General features: G+C 55.3%; 2 protein-coding genes across 20 annotated transcripts; one reads left to right on the plus strand and one right to left on the minus strand.

Moving 5' to 3' along the window:
• The first annotated feature begins 93 nt into the window (after positions 1-93).
• On the plus strand, positions 94-8,353 carry TTC31 (tetratricopeptide repeat domain 31). Of its 18 annotated transcripts, XM_034659399.1 has the most exons (14): positions 94-233; positions 397-485; positions 3,720-3,822; positions 3,943-4,163; positions 4,339-4,422; positions 5,008-5,064; positions 5,165-5,245; positions 5,364-5,558; positions 5,643-5,663; positions 5,810-5,861; positions 5,947-6,037; positions 6,126-6,267; positions 6,484-6,680; positions 6,741-8,353. In XM_034659399.1, exons 1-14 carry the CDS (start codon positions 194-196, stop codon positions 6,976-6,978), a joined length of 1,611 nt encoding a protein of 536 aa, XP_034515290.1. In that variant the 5' UTR covers positions 94-193; the 3' UTR covers positions 6,979-8,353. The 18 variants fall into 18 exon arrangements, with proteins under 18 accessions (XP_034515290.1, XP_034515283.1, XP_034515286.1 ...); XM_034659392.1 differs by having other exon boundaries at positions 3,720-4,163; XM_034659395.1 differs by having other exon boundaries at positions 3,720-4,163; positions 6,484-6,585; positions 6,767-8,353.
• A 2,707-nt stretch (positions 8,354-11,060) lies between these two features.
• On the minus strand, positions 11,061-12,955 carry LBX2 (ladybird homeobox 2). 2 transcript variants are annotated; one of them, XR_004624969.1, is made up of 3 exons: positions 12,713-12,839; positions 12,420-12,543; positions 11,509-11,645 (listed from the first exon to the last, which is right to left on the minus strand). XR_004624969.1 is itself a non-coding variant. In XM_002921493.4 (2 exons), exons 1-2 carry the CDS (start codon positions 12,915-12,917, stop codon positions 11,269-11,271), a joined length of 582 nt encoding a protein of 193 aa, XP_002921539.1. In that variant the 5' UTR covers positions 12,918-12,955; the 3' UTR covers positions 11,061-11,268. The 2 variants fall into 2 exon arrangements, 1 of the variants encoding a protein (XP_002921539.1); XM_002921493.4 differs by lacking the exon at positions 12,420-12,543 and having other exon boundaries at positions 11,061-11,645; positions 12,713-12,955.
• Positions 12,956-13,829: the final 874 nt, after the last annotated feature.

A 13,829-nucleotide genomic window follows, 5' to 3' on the forward strand; every position in this document is an offset into this window, starting at 1 on the left:
GCCCAACGCCCGCCGCCGCCGGGACTCCGCCCCGTCCCAAGAGCCGTCATCAGTAGCCCGAGAGCCTCTCTCGCGCTCCGTAATCGGAGGCTTCTGCCCCTAACAAAGATGGCGTCCTACTCTGTCCTACACCGCCCCTTGGAGCTATCAAATACCAGACCATCTTTCACTTTCGGGTCACTGTTGATGGGAGATGGCGCCGATTCCGAAGACGGTGGGGCGGATAAAGTTAGGTAAGCAGGTGTGACAAGACGGAAAGGGGGTCCAGGAGGGGAGGGACAGCCCCACTTGGGTCTACCTTTTTTCAGTAGGGTCTTGTGCTTCACGCGGTGGACTGAGGGCTCCGGCCCGTCCGTCCCGAGCCCCTTGACGCGCCGCCGCCTTCCTTTACGATAGACTGCCCTCTGCGGCCTGGCTGCCCGCTGGGGGTCGCTGCTGTCCCCAAACTCTGCCAGGAATTCGGTCCTGAAGACTACGGCGCTGAGGTAAAAGGACTCCTAGCTTTCCCTCGCCCTGTTTATCTCGGTTACGCCTCTTTCCAGCCCCTGTGCTGAGCCCCGCCACCGCCGGGCGCCACACTGGGCTCCGAGGGCTCTGTAGAGGCATAGCCTCGGGCTCGGGCTTGGAGGAGCGCGTGGCAAATGGAGGCTGGTGGAAGTGGGCAGGATTGGGCGGACGAGGGTCTCTGAATTGAGAATTGGGGAGTGGGTAGGAGTTCCTTAGAGTAAGATATTATGAACAGAGGGAAGAATGTGAGCAAAGACACCAAGGCAGGGAAAAGTTTACAGAACTTCACTGAAGTGAGACTTGAGTAGTTTGGTTGGAACTGTAAGAAATGAAGTGGGGAAAAAAAGGCAGTGGCTTGAAATACTTTGTCTGACACAAGGGCTTGGATGTCCTAAAGTAGGTGATGGGGTTATTGAGGGAGGGACAGGATCAGATTTGGGAGCACTTGAGAAGCTGTATTTCCAGCTGCTTCCTGGTTATCTCCAACACCTAAAAATCAGCAAGTCCATTGGTTAATTCATCATCTTTGCAAGTTGGTTGCTTTTCCTCTAACCTTAGTTTTGGCTGTTAACACAAACTGATATCCAGTTGCTTAATGCAGATATCTGAGAATCATTGTATATAATCCTCCCTTTCCTTTACCTCACATATTTAGTCATTCACTAAAATCCATTTCAGAAATGTCTCTTGGCTTAAGCCCATCATTTCCATTCCTGATCCTGCTGCCACTTATTGGCAGCCTTAGTTCAAGAAATCATTATTTCTGGTCTGAATAGTCAGAGGGGCCTGCTAACTGAGCATTCCACTCTAGAATCATTTCCTTCCCCAGTGCTGCTTCACTTGAGTGCTTCACTCTCCAGATCAGGCCCACTGCCATCACTGACAAGACAAAGTCCAAACTCACTGGGTCCACAGGTTCTTCAGACCCAGCTCCTGGCTGCATCTCTAATAGAATAGTCTCCTCATCAATCTCTCTGCCTTTGCTCATTCAGCACACTGACTGAGCACCACCAACGTACCAGGCACAGTTTTAGGCACTGGGAAGACAGCAGTAACCAAACACAAAAATCCTTTTAGTCAATGAATTAGAAGCATCTAGTGGAGGCAGCTGGTCAACAAATAAGCAGTGTGGTATGCCAAATATGAAAGAGGCAAAGAAAAGTAAAACAAGAAGGGTAGGGAGTGCTGAGTGAAGTTGAGTTTCTCTTTTTTAAAAGGAGTAGTCAGAAAGGGCCTCCTGGGGAAGGTTTAAGCAGGGATCTGAAGGGGTGAGCCATTCGCTGGGGAAAGAGCATTCTAGGGAGAGGAAGTAACAAGGACAAAAGCCCTGAGACGGGAGCACACTTGGTGTGTTGTAGGAACTTTAGAGGAGACCACTGACCAGTGCAGCTAGGGGTAGGACCAGAGGGTAGGGGATGGTTCATGGAGGACTGAGGAGCCAGATTGTGTTCGGCCATGTGGTGAACTAAGAGAGTAGCATAGACTATGCTTTGGGGACAGGTAGAAGGTCAAGGAAATACTTTTTTTGTTTGTTTTTCGAGATGGCTAGACTAGGCCAGTTAGGAAGTTGAAATTAAATGCACCAGGAAATTGAATTTGAGAATAAGACTTGATGAAAGCACACAGCAGTGTCAGTGAAGATGCTGTTGAGTCAGGACTATCTCCTGAAGGGCACCCTGGCTCTAAAACTGTTTAGGACGTTGACTACAGGGGCGCCTGGGTGGCTCAGTTGGTTGGGCCTCTGTGTTTGGCTCAGGTCATGATCCTGGAGTCCAGGGATTAAGCCCCACATTGGGCTCCCCGTTCAGCAGGGAGTCTGCTTCTCCCTCTGACCTTCCCCCTCGTATACTTTCTCTCCACACTGTCTCTCAAATAAATAAATAAAATCTTGAAAGAGAAAGAAAGAAAGAAGGAAGGAAGGAAGGAAGGAAGGAAGGAAGGAAGGAAGGAAGGAAGGAAAGAAAAAGAAAGATGACTACACCTCAGTGATCTGAAGTCCTTCCTATGCATTAGTTGAGCACTCTGGAGTTTCATGTGGTTTCTAAGTTTCTCAGTCAGTGGGCCACCACCTAGTCAGATGTGTGCCCTGTTTAGGCCTGAATAGTCCACACAAGGACAAGATGACTCCTGTCCTCCTCCAAAGCTGACACTAACTGAGGAAATGATTCTCGTAAGAACCACAGAATGTAACGGGCGAAGCCTTAAAGAGTCTTATCTCATTTTGTGAATGATGAAGACAAGGTTCAGAGAGGTTCAATGACTTGTCTAAAATCAAAGAGCCAGGCAGTGGCAAAGCCAGAACTAAGATGCAAGCAGCAAAGTGTTCTTTCCAGTTCCATGCTCCTTGCCAGTTGAGAGAGTGATAAAAAACAGTGAATAATAAGGTTCTAAATTGTGTAACACAGACTATGTGAGTACAGCTTGGTTGAGTGAGGGCAGAGATCATTGGAGATGAAGAGGTTTGAGGAAAGATGGAATTTGAACTGGACCTTGGAGGTGAAACAAGGTGTGGTGAGAAGCTCCGAGCCAGGAGGGGTTCGAGCGCAGCTGGAGGGAAGATCCCAACACTGGAAGGAACCTGGTAGCGGAGGGATGACAGTAGCCAAGCAGGAGCGAATTACAGAGGAAGATGAGGAGGGTAAGCCAGGGAGCTCTTTGGAAGGCTCCAAATCCCAGGCTGAGGAGCTAGACTCAGTCCTGCCTGCGGCCCTGGCAGCGGGGGATTACTGGAAGTTTCTGAGTAGGGAAGGAACGGCTGAGAGCTTGGTTTGGGGAACCAGATGACATGCAGCGCAGAGGCCGGACAGGAACTGCTGCGCTCATTTAGGCAGCTCCAGAGGTTCTATAGGCTTGCTCGTATTCAAAGATAGGACAGGGGGCACAGCTGGAAGAGCAGGTAAGAGGGCTCTTTTTGGGCCTCAGTGTAGCTGACCTAGTGGCAGTGCAAGGGGAGGAGATCTTGTAAGGTGAAGGGTGGGCTGAAGGTCACACAGAAGCCTTGGGAAGCAGGAGAGTAGTGAAGGAGGTGACATGCCAGGAAAACAAGCGCAGCATGGCTTCAGGCGCTGAGTGGGCAGAGGTCAGCCAGTAACGTTCTCCAGGCTGGTTGGCTGGTTTGTGGTCGACGTGGTGGAGGGGTCAACCCAGCCAAGCCCCTCGTTCTCTCCTAGAGCTCCCCCCAACACCAGCCTCCCCTCCCCTCCCCCTCCCAGGACATAGTGGATTTTCTTCGACGGCTTATGGAGAGTGACCCCCAGGGCCTGCACCAGATCCATGTGGACGGGAGCAGCGGGCGGCTACGGCTGCAGCACCATGGTGGGGCGTGCAGGGGCCGGACCCAGGGATCGAGGCTGGTACCCTGGGGAGGGCTGGCCCTCAGATGCTCTTCTCTCTCATATAGTTTTTTCTTTCCCTTCTCCCTGTCCCTCCTGACAGATTACCTCCTGGACCATTTCTGTGACGAGGGGAAAACTCCTGAACAGAGTGACATGGCCAAGGGGGTTAAGGGACTGGGCACCTACTGTGGTCTCCGAAAGTCCTTCCTCTATCCTCCCCAAAGGTCTGAGCCCTGTCCTAGTCCCTCTGCCTCCGTCCCTGGTGGCTCAGACAGCCTACTTCAGGTGGCCATGCCCCAGAAGCTCCTGCTGACTGAAGAGGTGAGACTGTCAGCAAGGGGCTTTACCCTTCCCAGGGTTCTTCCAACTGCCGTATTCCCTCCTCTGTCTGCCCCCGAATCTGGACTTTTCAGGGTCCTTCCATCCTGCTGGCCTCCCCTTGGCTTTCTTGTTCTCTCTCTCTCTCTTTTCCTGTCACCTGCCTTTCCTTCTCCAGGAAGCCAACCACCTGGCTGAGGAGCTGGTAGCTGAAGAGGAGCGCATGAAACAGAAAGCAGAGAAGAAACGACTCAAGAAGAAGGTAGCTGGGGGGCAGGAGGAGTGGGAACCCAGAGGGATTTGGGAGAGGGAAAGAGGGATACTTTGTGAGGACAGGAAAGAACTCAAGGTTGGCCCATAGTGGATCCTCTTGCGAGAGGGGGCCAGGGGCTCCGAGCCTGGAGGTGAGGGTCTCGTGGAAGCCATATGGTGTGGTGGTTCTCGAGTCACACGACACCTGGGTAGGAATCTGCCTCTTTCTTACTGGGAGACCTCTGCCTGGTGACTCTCCTGTCTGCTTTTTCACCTGTAACATAAGGATAACAACAACACCTGCCTCATGGAGTTGCAGGGATTAAACGAGAGTGTATGCAAAGCTCTTAACCCAGTACACGACCTGTAGTGTCTATTGTACACGTGAAGAACTGGCTTCGAGATACAAAGTGTGTGTGTGAGTGTGTGAGTGTGTGAGTGAGTGTGTGTGTGTGTGTGTGAGTGTGTGTGTGTGAGAGTGTGTGTGTGTGTGTGTGAGAGTGTGTGTGTGTGAGAGAGAGAGTGTGTGAGTGTGTGTGTGTTTACATCTAGTGTTCAAAATACATCATCAGCATCATTGTCATTATCATCGCAGCGTCAAAAGGATCGCAAGCGACAGGAGCGCTTGGAGCAGGAGTGTGGGGAGCCCAAGGTGAGTGTCTCCAGGCAGGTACGAAGAACACTAGGTGCCAGGAGGGTAGGAGCTGAGAAGGCAGGCAGCTCAAGGTGATCCCCATCTGCCTTGCCTCCAGGTCAAGACCACCCCAGATGGGGATGGGAGCCCCCCATCCAGCCCCGGCAACCCTCCTCAGGGACAGTGTGGTGAGGAAGAGGTGAGAGTCCCCTTCCTTCCCTTCTTGGTCTCAGCCCATCCCACCCCTGCCTCCTCTTTCCCTTACTCCAGGACATACTTCATCCCCACCCCCTCCTAACTTTCCTTTCTGCTCACAGGACTCACTGGATCTGTCTAGCACTTTCGTGTCTCTGGCTTTGCGCAAGGTTGGGGATTGGCCTCCCAGTGCCCGCAGAGAGAAGGGACTGAGCCAGGAGCCTCGAGGCAAAAGCCGGAGCCCCCAAGAGAAGATGGGCCAGGAGGAAGGGAGCTCTCCAATAGAAGAGAGCCCCAGGCAGAGTCCTAAGGCAGAGGTGAGGTGACCAGTAGAAGGAGTTCTCTGGCTCTAGGATTAAGAGACTTGGGGTCAGGCTCCATTACTGTCACCCTGACCCTAGGGTAGTTTCTTCTGCAGGAAGGTAGGGCGGATAACTGTCTCACGGAACTGTCATGAGAATTACATAAGTTGGGTGATGCTGACTGCCATATTCGTTGTTTGAACAAAGGAGAAGGATCTGGGGAGGCTGAGGCCTGAGTCCTGCTTGACTTTGCTCCCCATCCCTAGGCATCTCCGGGACTGCTGGCAGCTGCCTTACAGCAGAGCCAGGAGCTGGCAAGTGAGACTCTCTCTCTCCCTCCCTCCTCACCCCGCCCTCCCTGGGATAGCCCCATCTGAACCCTCCCACCTTCTCTCCTCCCCAGCTTTGGGTACCAGCTTTGCCCAGAATGGTTTCTACCACAAAGCTGTGGTTCTGTTCACTCAGGCTTTGAAGCTCAACCCCCGGGATCATCGGTGAGTGGGGGCTTGGCCACTGTGCTGGGAGGTCAGGGCAAGGCAAAGTGTTGAGGATCCAGACTTTTGGCCACTTTGTCTTCGTCAGGTTATTTGGAAACCGCTCTTTCTGCCATGAGCGTCTGGGTCAGCCCATGTGGGCCCTGGCCGATGCCCAGGTGGCCCTTACCCTGCGACCTGGTTGGCCCCGGGGCCTCTTCCGCCTGGGCAAGGCCCTGATGGGACTGCAGGTAAGGGGTCTGGGGTTGGAAACGTAGGCGGAGTTCAGGTGGCATGGGCTAGGGATTGGGTCTATACTGACATTTTCTGGTAAAGCTCCTAGTACCGCAGTGTCACAGTGTTAGTGGTACTGGTCGCTGAGGCCAGTTTGAGGAAGGGGCAGTTTTAATTTCCTTCACCCCCTTGATACCTAAACTCTCCTCTTTCTAATCCCTCTGGGACTGAAGCGTTTTGAGGAGGCAGCTGCTGTGTTCCAGGAGACCCTGAGAGGCGGCTCACAGCCTGATGCAGCCCGGGAGCTCCACTCTTGCCTTCTGCACCTCGCTCTGGTACGGGAACTGGGCCCACTGGCGCGCCGAGAGGGGGCAGCAGGAGAACGGGCTGGGATCTCCACAGCGAGCGCTGCTCCCTTCTGCCTCCACCGGTAGTGGGGGCAGGGATGGGTGGGATGAGGGGCATGGGCTGTGCTGCTGAAAAAGAGTAGCAGGTGCCCCCTCTCTCCCTTCTCAGCAGGGTCAGCGAGGAGGAATCCGGGCGCCACATCTGTCAACTGGGTTCCCGCAGCCATTTTCCCATGCTGGGCCGGGCACCTCAAGCCTCCTGTCTGTCAGCCCCCTTCCAAGCACGGCTGTGAGAGCCGCTGGCCTTCTGTCTCCACCCCTGCATTATCCCCCGTGTCACCTGAGCCACTCCAACTCGCCCCTCCCCCAGACTCAGAGTAGAAGACCCCGCCCTCTCCATCTCCAGGGCTCTGGTATCCTGGAACTTCAGCCCCAGCATCTACCTCAGGCCAGATGATGGAGGACCTGTCCCTCATAGGACAAGGCCATGTGTGCATCCCCCAGTTGCCTGCATATCTTGAGACCTTGTAGTCTAAAACCATAATTAAAGATAGCCCTGGTGGCCATTCCTCTTGCTACAGAGACCTGATAACAGAAAGGAGCCCCATGTCCACTGAAACAACCTTTCTTTGATTCTGAAGCCGATGGCTTTCTCTGGGGGCAGTAAGGAAAAGTAAAATCCACCAAGGCTAAGGGGGGAACTGTACAGAAGTTCAGATTTTCAGACTATAACAGGCTCAGAAGGGAGCATGTGGGGCTTGCTCTGCTTCTTGGCCCTGGGGGACTCATTCACCAGCCAGAGCTCTATGCTCGGAACGGGGTCAGGTGATGAATGAGGCCTCAGTCCCACCCTTCACCTTGATAGATGCTCACGTCTTCCTGAGCCCAGCTCTCACCGTGTTTCTTCTAGCTCCAGCCCCTCATGCCTTGTTTCCTGTCATTTGGTACATATTCTGTCTTCTCCTTTGCCCAATTGTCTCACCTCTCCAACTGCTAGAGGATTCACCCGGGTTTGCATTTGGGAAGTCCCTTACCAGCTCCTGCCTGGAGCTGCCAGGGCTCACACATCTCCACATTCCCCACTGCAGGCCCTCCTGCTGATGGGACCTCAGCAGGCACCCAGGCTGCTGCTTCTGTGGCTGTGCTCTCTCTCCACTGAGCACTGGGCATTGTAATGAGCGATTCCCCATGTCAGTTTACTCAGTATTTCTACCAGGGGTCACTGCCCCCGAAGAAGGCTGTCATTCCCTACTTCCCATGTAAGAATCATGGTCTTGTGGTTTCTTCTCTAAGATCCTGGCAGCTGCCCCTGGCTGCTTCCTCCCTAACCCTGCCGGGGACTCTAAGCTCATTGAAATGTGGATGTGCAAGGGACTCTTGGGTCTCCCAGAATGCCTTGCCCCAAGGAACCATTCATCAGGATAAATGATTCTTGCTGCCTGATGGTCTTGCTCAACACCATTCACACCTGTATAGGAGATGTTGAAAAACCTTCTTTATATAGGGCTTTCCCAAATTCTTTTTGTTTATGGAGCAGGCTCCTTAAATACTGTATAGCAGAATGAAGTCTGCCATCACAAGTTGGGTCACCTTGGGCAGTTCTCTCAACATCTGTGCCTCAGGTCCCTCATCTGTAAAATGGGGGCAATCCCTACCTCACAGGACTGTTGCGAGGACTGGAAGTCAAAGTGTGAAAAAATACCTACTAAGTGCCTGGTACACAATGGGTGCTAAATAAACTGGTTTTTATCTGCAACAGTCCTGTATATTCATGATTCCCCCACAGTGGAAAGAGATAAGTATGAGTGAACTGTTGCTTATTTCACGAAATACAGAGTTCCTGGGGCTGTGGTTCTCCAAGTGTAGTCCCTGGACCAGCAGCAACCTGGGAACTCGCTGCAAATGGACAGCCCTTCTAAATCAGGAAGTACGACAGTGGGGCCCAGCAACTTGCTTTTCATTAAGCCCTCTGGTTGATCCTAATGCCCGCCCACTTGTTCTAGGACCTGCTAGAGGCTGTATCATCTGCAGGCCATTTTGGTGGGAGAGGCTTGAGTTTTCATAGTCATCCAAAGCCTGATTATGAGAGGTGGAAGCACTGGACAGGAATTTAGGAGGCCTCAAGTGGAGGGAGATTATAACTCAGAGCCAATTAATCTTGACTCAATCATACCTTCCTAACAAGAATTACTTGTTCTGGCAGTAGGAAGACCGTTTGTGTGGCCTTGTTCTAGGCAGCAGGGAGGTACTTCTCTGGGGACTCTGCTAGGCTTCCTCAAAGAATGGGCACCCACCACCGCTGTGTGGTATCTTTGCTTTTGGGCTGAGCTAGCTCCTTGCTTTTCAAGCCTCTCAAAGAAATGTCCCCTCCCCAGTATTCCTTGACCTATCCTGGACTTGAATCTTCTCTGAGAGCCACAGGACTCCTGACACATTTTGCCCCATGCTCACATTGCTAACTGGTAGGGTTCCTTTTGCCCCATGCTCACACTGCTAACTGGTAGGGTTCCTACCTAGCAGCCGGAGTTAGACCCTAGGGTTGGAAAGCACGGTGACCAGCCATCCTGGTTTTCCTGGGACGGAGGGATTTCCTGGAGTGTGGGACTTTCCGTTCTGAAGCTGGGAAAGTCCTGGGCAAACAGGAACGAGTCAGTCACTCTAAAGGTTCCAGAGAGGCAGCCTTAAGGGGATGAAGGGAAGAACGAGGGGCCCTGAACCAGAACCAGGGTGTGTGTGTGTTGTCTATGTGTATTAAAAGGGCAACACAGGTGCAAAGAATACTTTTTGTACATAATGGCTGACAAGTTCTTAGCTCTACAGCAGTAGTCATTATTTCTATCCATGACGCCATTTTCTCTTCCAGTTGCCCAGGTTTGTGAGGTTGTCACTGATGGATGCAATCCTTGGTCACTGGTGGATGCAATCTTTGGGATAATCATACAGATTTCTCTTTCTTTACAGCCTCCCCCCACCCCAAGTCTGGCCCTGAATTCCCTCAGCTCTTACCTTCTGCAGTGGCCAGAGATAAACTCCTTGCTCAGGCCTCTGCCACCTCCCAGCCCACCCTACACTTGCAGCCAGACGAGCCTGCTCGAACACTGCTGTCATGCCTCTCCTCTAGCACCTCCACGGACCATGCTCCACAGTACAATGCCTAAATTCCTACCTTGGGCCCTTTCTCCTCTGCTTTCTTCGTAAACCGTTTTCTTCTTCCAGTTAGGCCCAGTCACAGTTACAGGGACAGAACCTGTAGTGGCCGAAGCATGAGCCCCTGAGTCAGGCAAGCAAGCAGGTTAGTGCCAGCCCCACCACTTACAAGCTTCAGGACATGACCAACTCTTCTTGGGATTCTGTGATTCAGCCTCTTCACACTTAAACTGAAATTAAAGTCTCATTATCTCCTGGGATTACGGTGAAGATTAATCCATGCAAATCACTTGAACAGTTCTCACTAAGGGGCAGCTATTGTCTAACAGCGCCAGGTCCCCTTCTGCCTTCCAGCCTTGTTCACTCTCCCTGAAAGAGCCTCTCCGGGGAACTCTACCTGCAACTGAGGCCCTAGCTGACTCCCCTTGAATCCTGGAAGGGTCATACTCACAGCATACTTGAGAATGAGATGGTGGCATCTGGGCAGAAGCACGGATCTGAGGGGGGACGAAGGGCTGACATGGAGAGAGGGGACCCAGGAAGGAGCCCAAGCATGGTCTGAAGATCAGCAGGGACGGCCCTGCATGGTGGTAGGCCTTTTCCCTCCCCATCACACTGCATGACGGCGAGTAATTACCCGCGGAATGAATTTGCCTCAAATGTCCACCAGTGGGGGTTAGGCTGTTGATTCCACCTGCAAGGCCCCAAAGCGCTACATCAAGCTCCACCTCAGCCAGCCTCCCCATCCTCCTGCCAAGGCCATCCTGGTGGGGATATTTCCTGCCCAAGTGCAGGGCAGAGGTCCTGGAAGTATAGGGTTGTGCCCCTTCTCCCTGGGGGCTCCACTTAGCCTGTGTCTCAGTATAGGGTACTCAGTGAAGGTAGGAAAAGGATCAGGACCCCATTAACAAGTAACCTCAGGGTGGGGAAAGGGTAGAATCAGGCAGGTCATTTCCACTCTGGGGCCACCTAGAGGTTAGGAGCAAGGGGGGGGGAATCAAAGGCCTGGTGGAGTCCTTCCACCCAAGGAAGTCAGTAGGGGTGGGTCGCCCAAAGCTACCAGAGTCCCAGATGGGGACCCCAGATGGGGACCCCTCAGCTGGAAGTTTCCAGAGCACTGTCTGGGCTAACAAGCACTGGCTGTGAAGTCCAGGAGGATGCATAGGTCCAAATCTTGACCTAGTGATTCTTCCTGTATGAAATGAGCATAATTATATCACCTACCTTATTGAGTTGCTAGGAGCGTTAAAGGAGACGTCGCGTTTAAAGCCCTCAGCCAAACGCGGAATCTGCACAATAATCCACAGATTTTGCTCTTACCGCTCCGGGCCGGCGGGATTGAGGCCTGGTGCGACTGAGTCTCAATTTTATTCTCAACAATTGGGAAAAGTGAGCGTCTGGACTGTGAGCCGGAGGAGGCCGGATCCACACCCTCCCTCCACCCCGGAACCCGGTCAGGGCGCGGGGCACGAGGTGAGGAGTCCGGGGCCCCAGAGCCAGGGCGCGCTGGCGGCGGCTTTGCCTTCAGCCGTCCACCTGAATCTCCTCTTCTGACAGGTGGGCCCCGGAGTCAGGCGGGCCGGGTCCGGGGCCTGGGGCGCCATCCGGCAGCTCGAGGCGGCACTGGACTTCGGGGGACAGCGCACTCAGCGAGGCCACGTCCGCGCGCATCTCCTCCACGTCGCGCTTGAGCTTGGCGCGCCGGTTCTGGAACCACGTGACAACCTGCGCATTGGCCAAACCGAGCCTCGCCGCCAGCCCGTCGCGCTCGGAAGGCGCCAGGTACTTTTGGAAGAGGAAGCGTCGCTCCAGCTCCAGCACCTGCTGCGCGGTGAACGCCGTGCGTGACTTTCGCCGTCTGCGGCCGGCCGGGCCAGGACCCAGCGCACCCGGGGCGCGGCCTGCGGGGATAGGGCGGGGGTCAGTCTCTGGCCTGTGGGAATCGGGCTTCTGCCGGGAGGAGAAGCTGAGGCGGGGCAGTGGGGTGGGGGAGAGCTCAAGCCAGGGTCGGGGAGGAAGAGGTGGGAGGAGGGAGACGGGAGCCAGAACCGTGGTCCCTTACCCAACCGGGGTTCAGGCCGAGATGGGAATGGGGGACATAAAGTGGAACGGGCCACTAGGGTATGGGAGGCAGCAGGCTTGAGGGCATCTTGCCGAGGTGAAGGAGCGGGAGGAGGGCGGGATAGGCCAGAGAAGACCTGGCCCGGCAGGCCATCTGGGGCGGGACCTCCGAGGCCTTTGGGAGCCCCAGGATAAGCGAGCTTGTGGGTTGGGGCCGGCACCCGAGGTCAGGCCCGACCATGGTCAAAATAAAGGCAGCTAGCCCGGCATGATGAGTGTTAATAGGACCCGGATCGTGCCCTTCTAAAGACTCATGGGTCATGATGGGCAGTCTCGGTTTACCCTTCTTTAATGACACGGCGCCCCCTCCTCGAGCCCAAAAGGGAGGAATGGGGGATCAAAGGGTAAGGAGAGGCGAAGTCCGTAGTCCCCGGACCCCTGCTGCCCCAAAGACTTTCTGCTTCTGTGCCCTCTCCAGAAGACAGCGGCGTGGAGCAGAGCGAGGTCACCCGGGGAGGCCCGAGCCTCCCCCCCCCCCAAGCACTTTCTGCACCGCCCTTGCCCTAGCTCACTTGTTTACAGCCTCCCGCTCAGGCCTTTTGTCTCCTTCTCACCAGTCTCTCTCTGTCGCGATTGCCCCGCCTACAGCGAACGGACCCACGGGTCACTCAGTTCTCGACAGACCGGCCCTTCCCCTCGGCGCTGGCGGCCTCCAGAAGCGGCCGCGGAGCCTGGGAACTAACGGAGGGGAGGTGAGGAGCGGGAGATGCACGTCCCAGCACGTGGGCTGAGGGCAGGGGGCAGATTAGGGTGGCGGCCAGGATGAACGAAGGTTCGAGACCGGGACCTGGAGGAGAGAGATGGGGAGAAGACCGACTCAAAGTGCGCAACTTCGCCGGCGCTATACCTTCAGAGGACTCTGGAGCGTGCCCGTCAAGTCCGCGGAAAGTTTTACTGGTCAGCTCCTCCAGCGCGCACAGAGGCGACGTGGGACCAGGGCTCGCCTCTGGAAGCTGAGACGTAGAAGGTCCTCGGGGAACCATGCGCGGGCCTAGGATGTCTGCGATGCTGAATAGTGTCCGGGGTGTCCGGGGCTCGGGTCCCGAGTTCATGGCCGGTCGGGCTGTGGCGGTCCCGCCGCCGGCTGCGATCCGCTCCGCAGCTGCCTGGGCCCCAGCACGCGGCTCCCGATCTGGGCCCCCCGCCTCGGACCCGCCCCCCGCGCTGGGCCCGAGCCCCGTGTGCCCCTCCTCCTGCGCCCCCAACCCCCAACTCGGGGCCGCCGTGGGTCTGGAGCTGGTAGATGTCTCGGCAGCGGTATTTCTACAGGATGGGGAGCCTCGGAGAGAAGCCCCAGAACAACCTGCCGTACCGGGGCGCCGAGCTGCTCCGCGCTGCGGGGCGCGGCCCGGTGCTCATTCTGGCTGGACCCTTCCTGGACGGCCCCCAGATTCTGTGTGCCACTGACTCCCCGCCAAGCCGCTGCTCTGGCTCATAAACTAGTCGGCAATAAAATTGCTTCTCCTGGCCCCAGCGGATGGGGATTTGCAAAATTCCGAGGAGGGAGATCAGTGCTGACTGTTCTAGGATCTCTCCTAGGAAGGACCTCAGTCTCCTGACCTAGCCCCCTCGTCCCCGCCCCACCCGCGCGGAACGCTCTTAAAGAGGTCCTAGCGGCTGGAACTTATTAGTGCGGCTCGAGGGGGCTGGGGGAAATCGAGACTCGGCAGGACCTGACCTGGGAGAGCGTCTGCAACCGGTACTAATGGGGATGCGATGTGGAAGCAAAGGCAGGTGAGTGGACTCCTCCGGCTCTCTGGACCCAGCCCGTGGCTCTCTGGACACAGCCCGTCCCACCACGGCTCAGAGGCCCGCGGAAAGTCAAAACGCACAGAGAAGCGGAGGAGACATGGGTCTCGGGAGAGAGGAACACAGCAAGTCCCGAGCCAGCGCTACTGCCTGGGCTGGGTCTTTGCCAAGGAAGACTGGCCTCCACAGACATCCACCAGTCGGCCTGTCTTTGC

The sequence above is a fragment of the Ailuropoda melanoleuca genome, chromosome 4, assembly GCF_002007445.2.
Source record: "Ailuropoda melanoleuca isolate Jingjing chromosome 4, ASM200744v2, whole genome shotgun sequence".
Lineage (NCBI taxonomy): Eukaryota > Metazoa > Chordata > Mammalia > Carnivora > Ursidae > Ailuropoda > Ailuropoda melanoleuca.